The following is a 20,263-nucleotide window of genomic DNA, read 5'->3' as shown; positions in this document are numbered from 1 at the left end:
GATGATATGCCATTTGCTTATGTCGTCAGATTGCGATTCAGTGTTTCACTTTTTAATGCAGCTCTAGCCTCAAAAAAAGGAGATGTTTTTTTTTTTCCACTCACCCATGTCTTCTATTGGTCACCTCTGTCAGGCTCTGAGTGGGTGACGGAGAGATAATTCCTTTTTTAGTAAATGAGTGAGCGTGCGAGGGACAGTGGATGGAAATGGAACATTGTACATGGACAATGAGATGGTAACACCTATGTTTGACCTCTATAGAATTTACCTGTGTAAATAAAACCTGGTCCAGGTCTAGGTCCCGGTCCAGATCAGTCCTGTCTCCAAGCCTCGCGGTCTCTCTCCCTGATGCCATAAACTCCTGCCCACTCATTGGAGAGATAATATGCTGCAACGACACAACCGACCAATGAGAGAAGGTGGACACTTCCTGCAGTTTTTGTGTTTGCTGTGGGTTTTGTACATTATCTGAAGATTTGTCTAAATAAAACAAGACTAGTACAACACAAGGGTTTTTTTTTGTTATTAGGCCCAAGGTCCCTGAGAAGTACATGTAATTATACAAGTATCACTACTGTATGAAATGAAGTTATAGTTTTAGCCTGTTTTATTAGACCCGGCCTAGTTTCAGATGAGACTGATCTGAAAGTTTCAAAGTTTGGTCAGCCTTTGAGTGACAGGTGGATCTAACCAATCACGGTGAAGTGTGAGCTTCTCAAAGCAAATGTATTTACTTTCAGTTCAGTGATTATTGTTTTGGGCAAACCGTTCAAACCTAATTTGTAGTAACTTTATACTCACCTTCTAAGACTGAAGGGAAGCGACGGTTCACTTTGCTCCTGAAGTCTGATGGAGTCAAAAAATAACATTCTGTGACACTGAGTGATTTAGGTTTTCATATGTAATTCTATTAAAGCTGCACTGTGATATTTCAGGGCAATGTCTGTGACCAGCTTGTCTCCATGGAGATGTTATTCCTTTAAACCCATTAAACTCATGTCCATGGAAATAAGCAGGTGCCATCAACAGACCAAGTTACAGGTCAGATCTATGGAGAAGCAGCCCCTCTTACAGTAGTAATGCATATTTTACACGGTATTTTTTAAGCAATGAAAACTTCCAGCGTGTCCTGGGTCTTCCCCGGGGCCTCCTCCCAGTGGGACGTGCCCTCTCCAGGGAGGCGTCCAGGAGGCATCCTGAACAGATGCCTGAGCCACCTCAGCTGGCTCCTCTCAATATGGAGGAGCAGCGGCTCTACTCCGAGCTCCTCCTATGTGACTGAGCTCCTCACTCTATCTCTGAGGGAGCACCCAGCCACCCTGCGGAGGAGACCCATTTCGGCAGCCTGTATCTGCTATCTTGTCTTTTCAGTCATTACCCAAAGCTCATGACCATGAGGTGAGGGTAGGAACGTAGACTGACTGCTAAATCAAGAGCTTTGCCTTTTGGCTCAGCTCCTTCTTTACCACAACAGACTGATACAGCGACCACATCACTGCGGACGCTGCACCAATCCAACTGTCAATCTCATGCTCCATCCTTCCGTCACTCGTGAACAAGAAGCCAAGATACTTGAACTCCTCCACTTGAGGCAGGGACTCTCCACCCAACTGGAGCAGGCACAGCACCTTTTTCCAGTCGAGAACCATGGCCTCAGATTTGGAGGAGATGATTTTCATTTCAGCTACTCGGCTGCAAACCGCCCCAGTGCCTGCTGCAGGTCGTGGCTCGATGAAGCCATCAAGACAACATCATCTGCAAACAGAAATTCTGTCCATAAATATTATGAACAGAACCAGTGACAAAGGGCAGCCCTGGCGGCGTCCAGTATGCACCAGGAACACGTCTGACTTACTGATGGCAATGAACACAGCTCCTGCTCCGGTCATACAGGGACCAGACAGTCCTTAACAAAGGGCCCCAGACCCCATACTCCCAGAGCACCCCCCCAAAGGACACCATGAAGGACACGGTCAAATGCCTTCTCCAGATCCACAAAACCCATGTGGATTGGTTGGACCAAGTCCCATGAACACTCGAGGACCCGATGGAGAATATAGACCTGGTCCAGTGCTCCGTGACTGGGACGAAAACTGCACTGCTCCTCCTGAATGCAAGACTTGAGGAGTGTAATTCCCCTGTAGTTGGAACACACCCTCCGGGCCCCCTCTTAAACAGAGGGACCACCACCCCGGTCAGCCAGTCCAGAGGTACTGTCGCCAGCCGCCACGCGACGTTACAAAAACGTGTCAACCAACACAGCCCCACAATATTCAGAGATTTATGATACTCAGGACGGATCTCATCCACCCCTGGAGCTTTGCCACCAAGGAACTTGCCAACCACCTCAGTGACTTCACCCAGGGTGACAGATGAGTCCAACTCCAAGTCCTCAGTTTCTGCTTCCTCCTTGGAAGACGTCACAATGGGATTGAGGAGATCCTCAAAGTATTCATCCATCATCCAACAACGTTCCCAGTTGAGGTCAATAGCTCTCCACCCACACTGTAAACAGTGTTGGTAAAGCACTGCTTTCCCCTCCCGAGGCGTTGGACGGTTTGCTAGAATTTCTTTGTGGCCATCGGATAGCCCTCCTCCATGGCCTCACGAAATTCCTCCCAGCCCTGAGTTTTTGCCTCTGCGGCTGCATTAGCTGCGGCACACTTGGCCCGTCGGTTCTTGTCAGTTGCCTCAAATTCGATCATCAACCTCCAACCTAGAGTGTCCTGGTGCCACATGCACAGATGGACACCCTTGTGCTTGATCATGGTGTTCAGTATGGACAAACTGTGGCAAAAACAGAAGTCGTTCTTCCTCCAGGTGTCACTGTCATTACCCACGTGGGCGTGGGTAACGACAGTAGAGCAACAGAGTCCCCGGTCGGTGCACTGTCTTGTACCCCTCTCAGGGACTCTTAGAAGGCCGGATACTCTGCACTGCTGTGTAGAGTACAACGGAGTACAGTGAGAGACCTGAAATCTTGTAATTGTAATTCCTGGCAGTGCAATAGCCAATAACATCTCCACGGAGACAAGCTGGTAACAGACCCTCTGTCAGAAAAGTTGCACAGTGCACCTTTAGTAAGTAGTTTAGTGTTTCAGAAGTGGGACCTTGGCTGTTGTTCATGGCGTGGAAGAGGCCATAGGCACCAAACACTCCGAGCAGCTCCACCACAATCACCGCCTTCAACAGACGCTTCGCCACAGGCTCCAGGGGGCGCATCTGAGCAGAGGGGGAGACATGAGAAACATTGACTAAAGCAGGACTGAACCGGGATTAAACCAGCAATACACCAGAACTACACCACAGCTAAAGCAGGACCAAACCAAGACTGAACCAGAACTAAAGCTGGATTAAAGCTAGGGTTAAAATAGGTCTAAACCAGGACTAAAGATAGGACTAAAACAGGCCCAAATTAAGACTAAACAAGGACTAAACCAGGACTAAACCAGGACTGAAGCAGGGACTAAACCACGGCTAAACCAGGATTAAATAAGTACTAAACAGCACTAAAGCAGAACTGAACCAGGACTCCTGTTTTAAAGCCTGTTCAGAAACCAAGGGTTAAACCAGGACTAAACCAAGAACTAATACAAGACAGATCTGTGTCTACTTTGACCTCCTCTGAACTTGGATTGGCATCGGGATTAAATCAGGACATAATTTATATATAACTGCGACTCAGATCCAGACAGCGCAGTTGTAATTTTAGATTAGTACCATGTTATACGTACATTTATTAGTATTTTAAATGGTGTATTTGTACTTTTATTTCAGTACAGATTTAGTAGTGTCATTAGACCCACTTCAGACCAAACCTGGACAAACTTTAATGATAAAACGAACCTTCAGAAACTTTTCTCACCTTTGCGCTGGATGTGACATACACAGAGACGTGCGCGGGAGTTTCTGTAGTCACGTGGGAAAATAAAATAAAACGAGAAATAAACGTGAGGAGAAAACGCTGCACGATCTGTCTGTCCCGATCTGCCCTTGTGTTTACGAGGACTTCCGGGCTACGGAGGCTCGGAAGAAAAAGCAACAAGCAAGAAAAACTCATAATACAAATGACACAAATTTAGCCCAGCCTATTAGTCTTTGCTTGGCACATTAATTATTTTTTTTAAATATTCAAGAGCTGAAAGTGTAGTTTGTTTCGTGATGTCATGTTTAAATGTTTTCTAATTCAAACAGCAGAGGGCGCGGGAAGACCAATAATAGTCAGATTTGCCCGGCGTCTGTTTTGTTTACAGGGCCGAGGGTGAAAATGTTAAATATATATCTAATTAAATCATTAAATATATCATCGAATAATTAAAATAGAAAAAAAATGTACAATATATTAATTAAATGACGAATTATTAATTCAATATCAGATGAATTTAAGAATTCATGTATAAAATTTAAGGTGTTTGTTTTGTACCGCACAGATTTATTTAATCGTTTTCATTTGTATTAATTTCTGGATCATAAAACAATATAAAGTGAATATCTGTCACAGAGGAGGGCCTTATTCCGTGTCCTGTTTCTGGAGGGGTTTTCTTTGTTTTTTGACAGAAAAATTAGCAATCTCCACGGAGACAAGCAGGAGACTCCACCAAACTAAGGCGTTTGTGGCATTGAATAAATGAAAGAGATGTTTAATGCCATACTGTGGAATATTCCAGGCAAAGCAAAACATCTCTATGGAGACCAACAGATGACAGATAGTTTACTAGAAAATTACATAGTGCAGCTTAACACTCCCCCTGAGGCCCACTGGCACATTTGACCAACATTTACTCATGTGAACACAGATGTGGGTCTGAAACAGTAACAACAGAAACACTCCAAAACCTCCCTGTGTGTCAGATGAAGTCCCTATTTGGCAGACATATTAGATTTCGGTATTTGAGATGTTTTAAATGTGCAGTTTTATTTTTCAATATTTGTACCAATAATATCAGTGGGAGGTGGCATCTGTTAAGAATTCAAAGCAAATATATCATTCTTTCTAAAGAGTAGCTACAGACCACACACTGAGACTGCCAAAAGTATCAAAAATCATACTAATACTAATCAATACTAAAACTATCAAAACTAGATACTCATTTGAGCAGGTGTCGATACTACAAAAAGACAGGAAAGAAATTATTTTTTCCTGAATCTGTTTATAATGATGTCTCTCTGTATGTTTCACACGTATAAGACACATAGACTAGTATACACCCATGGACCACTATGAACCTATTGCACATACAGATATAAGGACACATGGGAATAGAAAACAAAGTACGAACATTTAATGTTGAAAATCATAGTATATTATTTAAAAACGAACAAACAAACATGTTTTTATTCTCATTGTGGTATCAGAATCAGTATTGAGTATTGAGTGTATTCCTTAGTATCAACATCAAGATTGAAATTTTAATATCGTGACAATGCTATCACACACACTCGGCCGAGGGTTCAATGGTGCTGCTCCCAACTGGAGTCTGTCTGTTTGCAGTTTGGAGCTAAAAATATATTTTAATTTTATTTAATAATCTATTTATATAAATAATAAATAAATTTAAAAAAAGGTTTTAGATTTGGAGAGTTCCATGCCTGTTGGAGATTGTGTGGGTGAGGAGTCTTGCGAAAGGAACAACAACAGATTTAAGTCAGACTGGAACCACCAACCCACTATCACAAGATGGAGCAGCTTTAAACCTTGTTTAATGATGGTTTAGTCCTGGTATAGTCCTGGTTTGGTCCTGGTTTAAGCTCCACCTCTCTGTTGCCTCATTAGTGTTGTGTGTTCTGTCCCTCTCTCTCCTCATATCCAAAGCATCTCTTGTTTAGATATGGTTTAGACGTAGTACAGTCTCAGTGTAGTAGTAAATCCTGATTTACTCCTGCCTTCTAATTTGGTTCTGGTTCAGTCCTGCTTTAGTCCCGCTTTAGTCCTTGTTTAGTCATGTCCAGAACTGGTTTCTCGGTGCGGGATCTCTTGGACTTGCCTGAGTCCGAGTCCAGTCCAAACTGGACCTCCAGAAACTCCAGGACAGGGCCAGGGCAGAGCCGAGGAGACGAGCCCAGACACGAGACCCCAAAGGCGGACACGCTTCAGACAAACAGCCCCTGGACCCATGGAGCTCCAGAAATGCACTTCACAGGTCAGAACAGAACAAAGAGTTTTAGACGCATGTTCTATTTGCTGCATGGTATATGTATGTATGTATGTATGTATGTGTGTATATATATATATATATATGTATATATATATATATATATATATATATATATATATATATATATATATATATATATATATATATATATATATATATATATATATAATATATATATATATATGTATATATATGTATATCTATCTATCTATCTATCTATCTATCTATCTATCTATCTATCTATATATATATATATATATATATATATATATATATATATATATATATATATATATATATATATATATATATATATATATATATATATATGCAGTGCAGCTCCAAATACGTGAATGAAGTGTATATAAAATGCATATATTTTCAGTAGAATAAAAATTACACTTAAACTAATATAGCCTACATGTTTTTATAGAAATTAAAGAAAAAAAAAAACTTGCATTTGCCAACTGTTTTTTATATATATATATATATAAAATATTGTACTCTTTGTACAGAACAAACAGTACAATATTTGAACAGATGATTATTAAAAGCTCAAAAAAGAAAGTAAAGCTGTGCGAGAATAAATCTCTGATAAAGATGCGAAAGTGGAATGAAACGCTCTTGTAGCGCTTAAACGGGACACGCTACAGCGGTGTCACTTTTTAACTTTGACGGGTACATTGCCATCAGATGTTACCCTCGTGATGGCCCCCAGATTACCAACCTATAGTGTTACTACATTACATTACATAACATTACATTACACTACATTACATAACATTACACTACATTACATCACACATTGCACTTTTAACTTATATTTACTTTACTGTATATTTGTATATTGTTCCTGTGTTATATGGCTCACATTTTATATTATATTATAATATATTATATTTTGTATTGTATTATATTGCTTATATTTTATATTGTATTGTATTTTTCACCTGTTCAGGGACTACAGACGGAAACTAGCTTCGGCTATATTCTGGTGCAAAGCATCTATTAATGTTTTTTTGCACACTGTCCCTTCAAATAAACTAATAAACTAAACTCACCGGGTTTAACGGGACACAGTCCGTGTGGTCGGACTCCCGCAGTGAAGCCTCGGCCCTGCGCCTCTGCGGGACAAAAGGGAGTTTATGCCTCGTTTATGATTAGCGCTAAAGCGCCGCAGTGTCTCTTTATAATCTGTCCATTTACACAGGCACAAAAGAGGCTTTAGTTTATCCCTCACACACGCACACACACCCCCACACACCCCCACACACCCTACACCCCCCCCCCCCCCCCCCACACACACACACACACACACACACTTACAACCCCAATTCCAATGAAGTTGGGACGCTGTGTAAAACTTGAAAAAAATACAGAATACAATGATCTGCAAATCTTTTTCAACACATATTGAAATGAATAAACTACAAAGACATGATTTTATGGAAATATCCACTTATTTTCAATTTGATGTCTGCAACATGTTCCAATAAAGCTGGGACAGGGGCAACAAAAGAATGGGAAAGTTGAGGAATGCTTCAAATGCACCTGTTTGGAACATTCCACTTTGAACAGATTAACTGGAAACAGGCGAGTGTCATGATTGGGTGTAAAAGGAGCATCTCTGAAGGGCTCAGTCATTCACAAGAAAGGATGGAGCGAGGGTCACCACTTTGTGAACAGCACCGTGAGCAAATAGTCCAACAGTTTAAGAACAACATTTCTCAATGTGCAAATACAAGGAATTTAACGATTTCATCATCTACGGTTCATAATATCATCAAAAGATTCAGAGAATCCGGAGAAATCTCTGCACATAAGCGACAAGGCCCAAAATCAACATTGAATGCCCGTGACCTTCGACCCCTCAGACGGTACTGTATTAAAAACAGACATTCTTTTTATTTTCATGTCTGATATTCCCACATGGGCTCAGGAACACTTCAGGAAACCATTGTCAGTTAACACAGTTCATCTCTACATCACCGCAAGTTAAAACTGTACCAGGCAAAGCCAAAGCCAAATATCAACAACACCTAGAAACACCACCAGCTTTTCTGGGCCTGAGCTCACCTGAGATGGACTGACCAAAGTGGAAAAGTGTGCTGTGGTCTGACGAGTCCACATTTCAAATTGTTTTTGGAAATCATGGATGTCATGTCCTGCAAGCCAAAGAGGAAAAGGACCATGCGGATTGTTATCAGCACAAAGTTCAAAAGCCTCTGTGATGGTCTGGGGATGTGTTAGTGCCTCTGTGATGGTCCGGGGGTGTGTTGGTGCCTCCTGCTTTCAGTCCAGACCTGTCTCCCACTGAAAATGTCTGGCACATTATGAAGTGCAAAATACGACAACGGAGACCCCGGACTGTTGAGCAACTGAAGTTGTACATTCAGCAAGAATGGGAAAGGATTCCTCCTGCAAAGCTTCAGCAATTAGTGTCCTCAGTTCCCAAACGCTTATTGAATGTTGTTAAAAGGAAAGGTGATGTAACACAGTGGTAAACATGTCCCCAGCTTGATTGGAAGCTGGAAGCTGCGCGTGTGTGGAGTCAGAGCGGCCCGCGGCTCTTTTATGCGGCTCTTTTCACGCGCGCCGAGGGATAAAACACGGGCCTCTGCGCCAGGACCATAGACGGGGAGCATAGACCGGGACTATGGACCGGGACCATAGACCGGGATCATAGACGCGGCACAGACCTGACGCTCATATTCCTGTATGTCTGTCAGAGTTATATATATTCTTATCTGTTAAAGTTATATATATTCTGCTTTATTCTGACGTCACTTTTCCCGTGTTTTTTGTCATAGTGCGCGCGCTCCCCGTGAAGCCGGCGCAGGACCAGGCCCCGGTAGTCTCGTGCGCTCAGGGTGGTCACGCGCCCAAAGGCCGCGGGAGAAAGCGGCGTGTGCTGTTCTCCAAAGCGCAGACGTTTGAGCTGGAGCGGCGCTTCAAACAGCAGCGGTACCTGTCCGCCCCGGAGCGCGAGCACCTGGCGGGACTCATCCACCTGACCCCGAACCAGGTCAAAATCTGGTTCCAGAACCATCGCTACAAACTCAAGCGCGCGCGCGCAGAGCGCGGCCTCGAAGCGCTACAGCTACTGCCCGTACGCCGCCTGCACGTGCCGCTGCTCAAGCCCTGTGAGCGCGTGCTGCCGCTGTGCGTCTCCGCGCTGCTGCCGCACGAGCCGCACGCTCTGCAGCCGCTCACGCACCTGTACCACTGGAGCTGGTGACGCACGCGCGCACACGAGGACTTAAACAAAATGTAAATACAGCACGTGCGGTTTGGAAGTGTGACCTCAACAGACCAGGACCAAGATCAGACCAGGACCATATCAGACCAGGACCAGGACTAGGACCAGAAACCAGAAAGCAGGACCATATCAGACCAGGACCAGGACTAGGACCAGAAACCAGGACCAAGACCAGACCAGGACCAGGACTAGGACCAGGACCAGAAACCAGGACGAAGACCAGACCAGACCAGAACCAGATCAGACCAGGACCAAGACCAGGCCTAGGACCAGTACCAGTACCAGGACCAGGACCAAAACCAGACCAGGACTGGAAATCAGAAACCAGAAACCAGGACCAGACCAGGAACAAAACCAGACCAGAACCAGACCAGGACCAAGACCAGAGACCAAACCAGGACCAAGGCCAGAGACCAAACCAGGACCAGACCAGGACCAAGACCAAAAACCAGACCAGGATCAAGGCCAAACTAGAACCAGGAACAAAACCAGAACAGGCCCATGACCATATGTTCTGTTATGAGACGTTCCCTCAGGAGTTTCTGTGGGTTTGACCTTTTGGACTTGTTTAGTTCAGGATCTCAGAGGCATCGTGTCTCAGGAGTTTGTGTTCTGTGGGTTTATTCATGTTTACAGTGATGAAACTGTTGTGATGCTATGAACCAAACTCATAATGTTTTCCCACAGTTTGAATGTCCTTTATACATTATATTTAAATCTATTTATATCTGTTAAATGTAAAATGTGATATTTATAATGTGAAGATTTGTTTTTGCATTTTTTGTTTTCTTCAATAAAACTGTGCTTCATTTACATAATTTGTTTCCTAAATCAAATAAGCCAAATCCAAAAGAATTGAGCAGAGATATCAGGAGTCTAACCCACAACCTCCCCACTGAGAGAAGACAGGATAACCACTCTGCCACAGGGAGTCTAACCCACAACCTCATCACTGAGAGGAGACAGGATAACCACTCTGCCGCAGGGGGTCTAACCCTCAACCTCCTCACTGAGAGGAGACAGGATAACCACTCTGCCACAGCTGCCCTGGGTCACACACGCCCCTCTACCCACCACTCTCACACACCACATTCATGCAGTTGGTGCCTTGCTTAACAATGGTCAAAGCTGGAATTGAACAGTCAACTTTACAAAAACCCTGTTTAGGAATGTCCAAATAAATCACTATGATTTTATTTTTTATCAATTAGGGGGGTCTGAGGGGTCTTGTGTCTGCCCTGGCTCAGACCTGGGTCACACCTGGTTTAGACCTGGTTCAGACCTGGTTCAGACCTGATTTAATCTTGGTATAGACTTGGCTCTGGTTTAGACCTGGTATAAAGTTGGTTTAGTCTTGGTTTAGTCCTGGTTTAGTCCTGGTTTAGTCCTGATTTAGACCTGGTTTAGTCCTGGTTTAGTCCTGGTTTAGACCTGATTTAGACCTGGTTTAGACCTGGTTTAGACCTGGTTTAGTCCTGGTTTATTCCTGGTTTAGACCTGATTTAGACCTGGTTTAGACCTGGTTTAGTCTTGGTTCAGACAAGACAGAGGCAGAGGAATGGAGGGGCAGTGACATTTGAAGAGGCACATGTCAGTAATTGTCCTACAGGGGGCAGTAAAAAGCTGTCCAATGTATAGAGGTTATGCAGATGACGTCACAGCCTTTGGACCTTAATCACTGAGTGCCAACATTATGAGAGTCAACGGTGAGTAATGCCATTTTCTCCTATACTAAATCTAAAATGTGACTTAGCTGCTACAGTTTAAGAACAAATATAAAAGTCGACAACTCTGATAAAGTTATTTAGTTTGTATCTGACTCTAAAACAACAAACTCAAGTAACTAGAATAAAAGCAGAAAACAGTGAAACCAGAGGGACCTACAGACACACTCACTGTAGGGGTCTCAACACCTCAGTGACACTCAGACCGGCTACCCACACACTACTGCCACTCATGAGGTACATGATGCATCTGTAATCATATTGATGCGAGCTGCAAGAGGAATCATGATCAGACTGAAATCACAGTTTAAATGGTGAAAATGAGCATTTCTCAAATGTGTACTGTTGCTGACTTCATTTAGTCAGCAACAGTACACATTTAAATGTCCAGTGAATATGAATAATATTTTTGAACCTAATTTCAGCCTAACTTGGAGTAGTTGTGTAATTTTCTTAATGGGTTTGGTAAGTTGATCTCATCTCTGTTGTTTGCAGATGATGTTGTCCTGATGGCTTTTTCAAGCCAGGACCTGCAGCACTGGGGCGATTTGCAGCCGAGTGTGAAGCGGCTGAGATGAAACTCAGCACCTCCAAATCTGAGGCCATGGTTCTCCACTGGAAAAAGGTAGTTTATCCTCTTGGTGGGTGGAGAGTCTCTGCCTCAAGAAGAAGAGTTTTGTAGTGATGCAGTCACTGTATCGGACTGTTGTGCCGAAGAAGGAGCTGAGTCGAAAGGCAAAGCTCTCGATTTACCGGTCAATCTACGATCCTACCCTCACCTATGGTCATGAGCTCTGGGTAATGACCGAAAGGACGAGATCGCAAATACAAGCGGCCAAAATAGGTATCCTCCGCAGAGTGGCCGGGCGCACAATTAGGGATAGGGTGAGGAATTCAGTCACACAGGAGGAGCTCAGAGTAGAGCCGCTTCTCCTCCACATCGAGGGGAGCAGCTGAGGTGGCTCAGGCATCTGTTCAGGATGCCTCCTGGATGCCTCCCTAGGGAGGTGTTCCGGGCATGTCCCACCCGGAGGAGGGCACAGGGAAGACCCACGACACGCTGGAGGGACTATGTCTCTGGGCTGGCCTGGGAATACCTTGGGATCCCACCAAAGACATGTCAGGGGTGAGGAAGTCTGGGAATGCCTGCCTAGACTGCTGCCCCGGCGACCCAACCGCAGATAAACGGAAGAAAATGAATGGATGACTAATTTGATTGTGGGTTCAAAGCCATGAAGTGCAGGCATTTAAGAAAGATTGTCTATTTTGATACGTCCAAGATTCCACTGATCGACCAAGAACACTTATGAATGCATGTTGTGTTCTAGGTTTACAGCTACATCTAATGTGCAGGTTTACCTTGCGCCTGAGTGGCAGCACAGTCTGTGGTGGCAGCACTGAAATGTTTCTGTGGGGTGGCACAAGCACACAGCTAACCCAAAACCCTGTTTTAATCTGTCTTAGAGTAAACACTATTTAGAAAAGAGTACGATAAATGTATTATTGGTGCAATACATAATATTATATTATAATATTATTATTGATTTGTTTACCTCTGTAAACAAATCAATAATAATATCTTCCAAAGATATTTCAAGAAGTGTTTTTTTCTAGAGCAAAATGTCGGTCCAGGTAGGCAGTATTCTTTGAATTGTATTTGAATCTCTGAATATCAATTTAGACTTCAAATTTGAACCGCTGAACAGTTCTTTATTGTTACCTCCACTCTTTTAACAACAAAACTCTGTATTAGACGCCTCTTAAATGAACTTTGAGCACGTTTTGAAGAAGTTAAATATGACCCGAGATAAACCTGATGCCCCGGCAAAACTAGCTTCAGTCTCCAAAAGGCTGGTCATAGCGGTGACAACGGACCATGAATATGCCATGCAAGCATATTTTGGATGGTGCAATTATGGGAAATTTGCAATGAGTGTAGTGTGCAATTTTTGTGACCCCAGCCCTTGGGACATGGAAATGATCCTTTGGCTATAATCGGTGTGTTTACATTCATGTTGTATCATGTCTGTTCATTAGCATGCATTGTCCCAATCAAATAAATAAATAAGTAGTGGCACTGTCAACCAAAAGGAAAACCCCGGTTACACCAACAAAACGCTGCAGCATCTAAGAAGGTAAGCGTTTCAAACAAAAATGATGCAGAGCTGGCAGCTCTCACAGCAGCTATTAACAAGCTGACTGACAGATCTGATGACTTGTGTAATTTGAAATTTCGGGACAACTCTATAATATTAGCCAACCCGATCAAGATAACCTTAATAAACGCTGATGAAATAAAGAACTGTAAAGCCAGACTCAGTGATCTGGAGAAGTTGGTCCCTGTCTTCATTAAAGAGAATGCTGATTTGAAAGAGCGGGTATTGGAGATGGAGCACTATAAATGGAATCTGAAAATACAGGGTTTAAAAGAAAAGCATGACGAGAACACCCGCAGAGTCCTGGAGATCTTGGCTAAAATTGCGCCACAACTTTGAACATCGCGGTGGACACAATGCATCATCTGGGGAAGAGGGAAGTCAGGAGGCACCGCCAGATAATAATCCACTGCACCATGAGGCACTACCGAGACATCTACTGGAAGATACAGTAGGGCAAAAAAGTATTTAGTCAACCACCAATTGTGCAAGTTCTCCCACTAAAAAGATGAGAAAGGCCTGTAACTTTCATCATAGATACACTTGAACTATGAGAGACAAAATGGGATGAATCCAAGAAATCACATTGTAGGATTTTTTATGAATTAATTGGTAAATTCCTCTGTAAAATAAGTATTTGGTCACCTACAAACAAGCAAGATTTGTGTCTCTCACAGACCTGTAACTTCTTCTTTAAGAGGCTCCTCTGTCCTCCACTTGATACCTGTATTAATGGCATTTGTTTGAACTTGTTATTAGTATAAAAGACACCTGTCCACAACCTCAAACATTCAGACTCCAAACTCCACTATGGCCAAGACCAAAGAGCTGTCAAAGGACACAAACAAAACTATAGACCTGCACCAGGCCCCGAAGACTGAATCTGCAATAAATGTCTGAATTTAAAGGGCCCATATCATGCTATGTTCTGATCTGTTTCCTCATCACAGACCTGGAGTTGTGTTTTGTTTCATTCACACATGTTTAACACACAAACCCTGCAGATTTAGGTTGAGATCTTCTCTCAAACAGGAAACCACCTTGTGATGTCGTCATGTGGTAATACAGGAAGTGCTCTAATGTGTTTTCAAACTCCATACACCTTCACTAGAATCATTTGAATAATTTCAGCCCTGAAACTACCACTTCATGACATTACAAGGTCGAACAGAGCATTTTGAGCTTTGGAGATGTTACAGACTAATAATAAAGTGTTACTCAAACATGTGTGGATGAAACAAAACACAACTCCAGGTCTGTTTTTGAGGAGATAAGAGCATTAGGCTATAACTTGGCTTAAAGTTTGAAAGAGTTTGTGTCATTTAGGACCTTTAAGAGTGCAGGCATCATTTGATATTTTCATTTTTCAGGCCATGTTTTCCCACTGTAGGAGTTGACAAAAGAAGCCTATTTACAAATGTTTATTGAGTCTGGACAATAGCTCACTGTGTATCAAACTTAAAAAGCCACAACAGTTAATCTGCCCCCGCTGTGCTCTGTTTGTCCCGCTTTGTCCCGGACTGATACAAACTTCCACAGTGTATTCTGTTAAACGCACCATCCGTGTGAAGCTCCGCCCCCGGTGCGCGCGCGAGAATAAGGCCGGGGACAGGCGCTCCATCCGGGGACACACGCGCACAGACGCCCGGCGGGAGGGAGTCGATTCTGGACACTGATCCCAGCAGCCCGAGGGGTGGACCATGTCCTTCAGCCCAAAACATTCCACTCCCTTCTCGGTCTCAGACATCCTCAGCCCCATGGAGGACAGCTACCGGCGCTTCGGAGGAGTGGAGCCCGGCGCAGGGGGCACCGGGCCGGGGCAGGGCGCGTACAGGGCTCAGGTCCCGCAGCCCGGGCTACAAACTCAGCAGCAGCAGCAGCCGCCTCACCTCCACCATCACCACCACCACCACCACCATCACCACCTGCCCCAGCACTTGCCCCAGCACTTGCCCCAGCACATGCCCCAGCACATGCCCCAACACCTGCAGCACCTACCCGGGCCTGGCTCCGGCTCTGACCCCGCGGCCTCGTCTGCAGCGGCTCCGAGCTTCCACCTGTCCCCGGGTATGAGCCGCCTGTCCCCGGGCGTGGGGCAGTTGTCTGCGGGGGAGCTGCAGTACCCGGACCCGAGGAGTGGAACGGCCTGGTACAGCCCCGAGCCTCGATACCCCCCAAGTGAGTCCTGAAAAACATTCAGATGTTTCCAATCATTTTTTAACGAAATGTCTCCTTTAAAGAACGAGTGACCGATGTGTGGTGCCTCCTGAGCTGAGGCACGTGCGCTGAACTAAACTAACTAACTAAACTAACTAACTAAACAAAAATATAACAAGAAACAATAAACAACTGAGTCTAAACCAACTGCGCACCGCTTTAGCCGCGATGTGACGCACAGATTTAGTTGTAAATGGAGCTCATGCCCTTGAATTATTACTGCTAAAATAACGCCTCACTTTGACACAAAAGGATCAGTGTCATTTGAAGTTTGTCTTAGTAAATATTTGTACAGAATTTGTAGAATTCTGTGTTTAATTCTGATTCTTTGAATTGTTACAGTCTGACATTTCCTGACGTTTGATTCTTGCCTTAAACAAAACATATTTTCGTGTGAACAAACACATGGGACATTTAAGAAAACAAAGGTGACAACAGGAGCTGTTCCTCATCCTCTGATATCATGGATTGTTTTAATTTTGTGATTTTTAGTTTTAATTTCTCAATTTTTTTGGATGAAGAAAAGACCTTTACATGATTTAAAATAGGCACAAATATTTTATCTATTATGATTTACTTAATTGTGTTTAGACACGTGCTCCAGGAGCGGGGCGCTTCCATAGATCCAGAGACAGATTTATGTTTTAGAAAAGATAAGAGTGACCAGAGTGACTCCACAGAACATACAAACACACAAGACTAAACACACACACACATATATATATATATATATATATATATATATATATATATATATATATATATATATATATATATATATATATATATATATATATATATATATATATATATTCATGTGTTTATTAGTTGGGCCTCTGGATCATCATCACATAATCATTGAAATGTGGACGTGGCCATGTTTATTTCATAATGCTTGTTTTGTGCCTCTTAAATAGCTTTTTAGACCCTTTTCTATGTAGTAAACTGCTCGTTACAGGTGTGCTCAGTGTGTGCTACTGTCATACTGTCATAAAGTGTGAGGCTCATCAAAAATGATTTGATAATTTTGCTGAAAAGCGCGTGACGTGTCCATTTACACTTTTGCACACGTTTGAGAGTCACATTTGGGCTCTACGCGCTTTATTTATGCGTTTGATTGAGTCAAAAGCTATAGACTTTGAGAATATTCACCACTCTATAATGTGTGTCTATAATGTGTATCTGTGTCTGTCCTCCAGTCTCCAGGCTCATGGGCCCCTCCGCCGCCGTGCCTGTACCGGGGATGGTGCACCTGTCCGGGATGGACGGCTCCGGAAAGGCCGCGGTCATGGCTCTGCATGGGGCCCCGAGACGAAAGCGGCGCGTGCTCTTCTCGCAGGCGCAGGTGCACGAGCTGGAGCGGCGCTTCAAACAGCAGAGGTACCTGTCTGCCCCGGAACGCGAGCACCTGGCGGGACTCATCCACCTGACCCCGAACCAGGTCAAAATCTGGTTCCAGAACCATCGTTACAAACTGAAGCGGGCGGCGAAGGACAAGGGCGGCGCGCAGGACTCGGACCCGCCCTCGGACCTCGCGCTCCAACTCAAAAAGACTCCCGTCCCTTCGGCTCCTGGACGCACGAGTGCGCAACAGCATCAACACGTGCACCTGTCCACAGAGGAGCTCGAGGACATGTCCCCGAGCCCGCCGCTGCACGGGCACATGACGCACACGGAAGCTTCGCTGATCGAAACTTACAACAACGTTATCGGGTCCAGTTTACTGTACGGGAGGACCTGGTAGAGCCGGGACACAGAGGGACGGTCCCAGGCCGGACTCTGGGACGGAGCCCTCATGTTTAGTGTACGGGAGGACCTGGTTGAGCCAGGACACAGAGGGACACAGAGGGACACAGAGGAACTCATCCCAGGCCGGACTCTGGGATGGAGCCTTGATGTTTGGAAAAGACCCTGCCGCTTTACGCACGTGAATTAGTTTATTGAAACAAAGCTTAAAAAAAATAATGGCAAACTCACAACAAAAATTTGATGGTTCTACAGTTAAATGTGTGATTTTGAACCAGAGGTGCACGGATTAGCGGATTACCAGGTCAGAGCGCACAGGAGGCAGCCCAGAGTTTGTGCGCGAAAGGCTCTTTGATTTAGGTTCTTTCACCGTTGAAAAAAAAAAAAAAAAAAAAAAAAAAAAAATCACGTTTGCATCACTTCCAATAAATCTCGGGGTTTGTCAGGTCTCAAATAATCTGACAAAGTACACCACCACCAGCAGCAGCAGGCTCGTGTGGAGCGCGGGTGGACCCACTGCGAACGAGGGGAAAAGTACGCACTGGATTAGGCATTTCGAGATGAATTCTAAGTCAAGAAAAATGGCGACATCACGAGGGCTTATTTCCGAATAAAGTCATTTATGTCGTCACTTTTTAGGCAAGTTTGAACTGACTGAAAACCTGAGTCACTGGAACAAATATTCGGGCCGCTGTGCGTCACGGTCAACTCATGTCGTAAAATGTGTTCTATTCGACTCAAATACATGTGAGGATGAATTCTGAACGTTTTTTTTTTCCAGTTTTTATGTGAAAGCATCACATGAAACGGCTGGAGTTACGGATGAAGCCGGCCTGTGGCGAGCCAAACCCGGACTGGATTCCCGGACCTTACCGCTGCTCGGCCTCCTGGACTAGCATTTGCCCCGAGCCCCTCCGTGAGTTCCGGTGGTTTAAACACGTTTATTTTGGGGCTTTATTGGACTTTAACCAAACGGAATGTCTCATATCTTTACCGTTTTAGACGTGCTGCTAAAATACTTGACGCGGGGTTAAATATTGACACCGCAGCTCCTATGTCCTCCAATTTGAATAAACTTTGTACATTTTCTCCTTGTGTCCCATTCATAAAAAAGGTTGAAATCATTATAAAAATAAAAAATAAGAATTACAATTTTGCCAAATGCCGCGCCATATTATGTCGAACTGCATCATGTTATTAATCATATCTTAACTCATTTAAAAGCTCTTTGGCGAGCTTTAACATTCTACAAAATAGCCCGTTTATTTCTTCACTTTGTAAAGTTGTGTTAAATTTCAATCTTGGGTAAAATCAAGACAGAGAAAAGCACAGAATGATTTAAGGCTGGATCAACTCTGGCCTCGCGCGGCACGCAGCGCTCCAGACCATTTGGTATGGTATGGTATGGTATGGTATGCTTTTATTTGAAACAGGGACAGTGCACAACATTACATTGACCTTAAAAAAAAAAGGAGAGATGTTTGGTGCCAGGTTATAGCATAGATGCTAATTTCCACCTGTAGTCCCTGGACAGGCTGATGTTTAGTAAATAAGTTTGGTGTAGATGGATGAGAAACCTGTACATCTATGATACATACATCAAATACAGCACATCTCACACTCAAATACGACATTTCTAAAAACATTCAGCTCACACACACACTTCCATACCAAATTATTCACACACAAACATTCAATTTCAAATGTGCAAATACTCTTTCTTTCACACACATTCACTAATGAGTGCAAATTTGCTTTGATATTAGCCATTCCTTTGTCACCTGTGCAAACTTTTGAAAACTTGTGCATGTTATAATCTCATTTGGAAAGAATGATTCTTCGGGTCACAATATAATCAAAAAAGATTGTATCACAGTATGTATTTAATCAATACCTATGGGTTTAATTTTATTTTTGAAGACATTTAAGTCTACATCAAATGAACTTAAGTTTCTCGTTCATAAAGTGATTTGATGGATCACACTCCTGAGAGCTTTATGAGACAAAGTGAATCAAAGTGAATGAGTGAGTTCACCGTTTGGTCCTGGGCTCAATAATCCTAAATAATCCTGAATAAAGGTGATGTTTCTTCCCACTTTAACCCAACACTCCTGATGTGAGACAGTGAGATTCATTCAAAGGCAGAGAATTTAAAAACACACAAATACTGAGTCAGACATTTATTTTAACACATGAAGCACTTTGGAGATTCTCTCAAAAACAAAACTACGCTTTGCTCGACACTTGGTTAAAAACAGCGCCCACATCCACGTCACGTCATTAAAAAATATAAATCATTTACACAAATCATTTTACAGAAAGAAAAGTTTCTAAAACCCTCCAAAGACCAGACTCTCAGACGGCAAGATCCAGTTTGAGTCCTGGTTATTTCCAGTTGTAGCGTCTCGATGGAGGAGGAGTTGGGTATCCACCGCGACCCGAGTTATAACCCTAAAACAGAACAAAACCAAGGTCAGTCCCTGCCCAGTCTATGGATTTTGTAGTTTAAAACCTTAGTTCAGTAGTAAAAAAATATTTTAAAAATGAAAATCAATTGAATTATTCTGTGTCTCACCAACATATCCAGTTTTTGCTATCAGAATTTAATAATCTGGTAACAAACTTTTACACATGCACCTGTGCCTGTTTTTAATGTATTATATGGACTTTTTTTCTGTTTGTATTGTATATTAAACAGGGCGTCCATGAAAAAAAGCCCAACTGCTCTCATTGGGTCCCCATGTATAAATAAAAATAAAATACACATTTTGAGCTATGAAACTAAAAACCAAGAAAAGTCAAGAAAAACCCAGGTTTAAAAGTGCTTCACGGTCAATAAATATACTTCTCCCCTTCAGGAAGTGAGAGCTGAAGCAGGTTTGAAACAAACTGGAGCCATTTATCAGACTCCAGAAAGAACTGCTATAATGAATCATGTCATACTTTCTGTCCAGCCTGTCGTCCACCTTCACCTCCTCCTCCACCTCCTCCCACCTGTAGTCCTCT

At 43.4% G+C, this 20,263-nt stretch overlaps 3 protein-coding genes across 3 annotated transcripts; 2 read left to right on the top strand and 1 right to left on the bottom strand.

Moving 5' to 3' along the window:
* Nucleotides 1-300: 300 nt before the first annotated feature.
* Nucleotides 301-3,998, bottom strand: LOC117392418 (protein CEBPZOS-like). Its single transcript, XM_033990481.2, has 4 exons — nucleotides 3,866-3,998; nucleotides 3,111-3,222; nucleotides 802-846; nucleotides 301-388 (listed from the first exon to the last, which is right to left on the bottom strand). The coding sequence occupies exons 2-4, from the start codon at nucleotides 3,220-3,222 to the stop codon at nucleotides 312-314; spliced, it is 234 nt and encodes a 77-aa protein (XP_033846372.1). The 5' UTR covers nucleotides 3,866-3,998; the 3' UTR covers nucleotides 301-311.
* Nucleotides 3,999-5,941: 1,943 nt separating this feature from the next.
* Nucleotides 5,942-9,393, top strand: LOC117393175 (homeobox protein XENK-2-like). Its single transcript, XM_033991367.1, has 2 exons — nucleotides 5,942-6,140; nucleotides 8,966-9,393. The coding sequence occupies exons 1-2, from the start codon at nucleotides 5,942-5,944 to the stop codon at nucleotides 9,391-9,393; spliced, it is 627 nt and encodes a 208-aa protein (XP_033847258.1).
* Nucleotides 9,394-14,994: 5,601 nt separating this feature from the next.
* Nucleotides 14,995-17,255, top strand: LOC117393174 (homeobox protein Nkx-2.4-like). The gene is made up of 2 exons (XM_033991366.1): nucleotides 14,995-15,472; nucleotides 16,711-17,255. Exons 1-2 carry the CDS (start codon nucleotides 14,995-14,997, stop codon nucleotides 17,253-17,255), a joined length of 1,023 nt encoding a protein of 340 aa, XP_033847257.1.
* Nucleotides 17,256-20,263: the final 3,008 nt, after the last annotated feature.

The sequence above is a fragment of the Periophthalmus magnuspinnatus genome, chromosome 24 (assembly GCF_009829125.3).
Source record: "Periophthalmus magnuspinnatus isolate fPerMag1 chromosome 24, fPerMag1.2.pri, whole genome shotgun sequence".
NCBI lineage: Eukaryota > Metazoa > Chordata > Actinopteri > Gobiiformes > Gobiidae > Periophthalmus > Periophthalmus magnuspinnatus.
The sequence above is the reverse complement of the archived record's forward strand: the minus strand, read 5'-3'. Positions and strand labels throughout refer to the sequence as shown.

Coding starts and splice junctions, on each gene's coding strand:
- LOC117392418 (XM_033990481.2), bottom strand. CDS start 3,222: ATGCGCCCCCTGGAGCCTGTGGCGAAGCGTCTGTTGAAGGCGGTGATT. Junction 847..3,110: donor CGCCATGAACAACAGCCAAG/GTCCCACTTCTG, acceptor TGACTCCATCAG/ACTTCAGGAGCAAAGTGAAC. Junction 389..801: donor CTTCCCTTCAGTCTTAGAAG/GTGAGTATAAAG, acceptor GTGTCGTTGCAG/CATATTATCTCTCCAATGAG.
- LOC117393175 (XM_033991367.1), top strand. CDS start 5,942: ATGTCCAGAACTGGTTTCTCGGTGCGGGATCTCTTGGACTTGCCTGAG. Junction 6,141..8,965: donor TCCAGAAATGCACTTCACAG/GTCAGAACAGAA, acceptor TTTTTGTCATAG/TGCGCGCGCTCCCCGTGAAG.
- LOC117393174 (XM_033991366.1), top strand. CDS start 14,995: ATGTCCTTCAGCCCAAAACATTCCACTCCCTTCTCGGTCTCAGACATC. Junction 15,473..16,710: donor CGAGCCTCGATACCCCCCAA/GTGAGTCCTGAA, acceptor TCTGTCCTCCAG/TCTCCAGGCTCATGGGCCCC.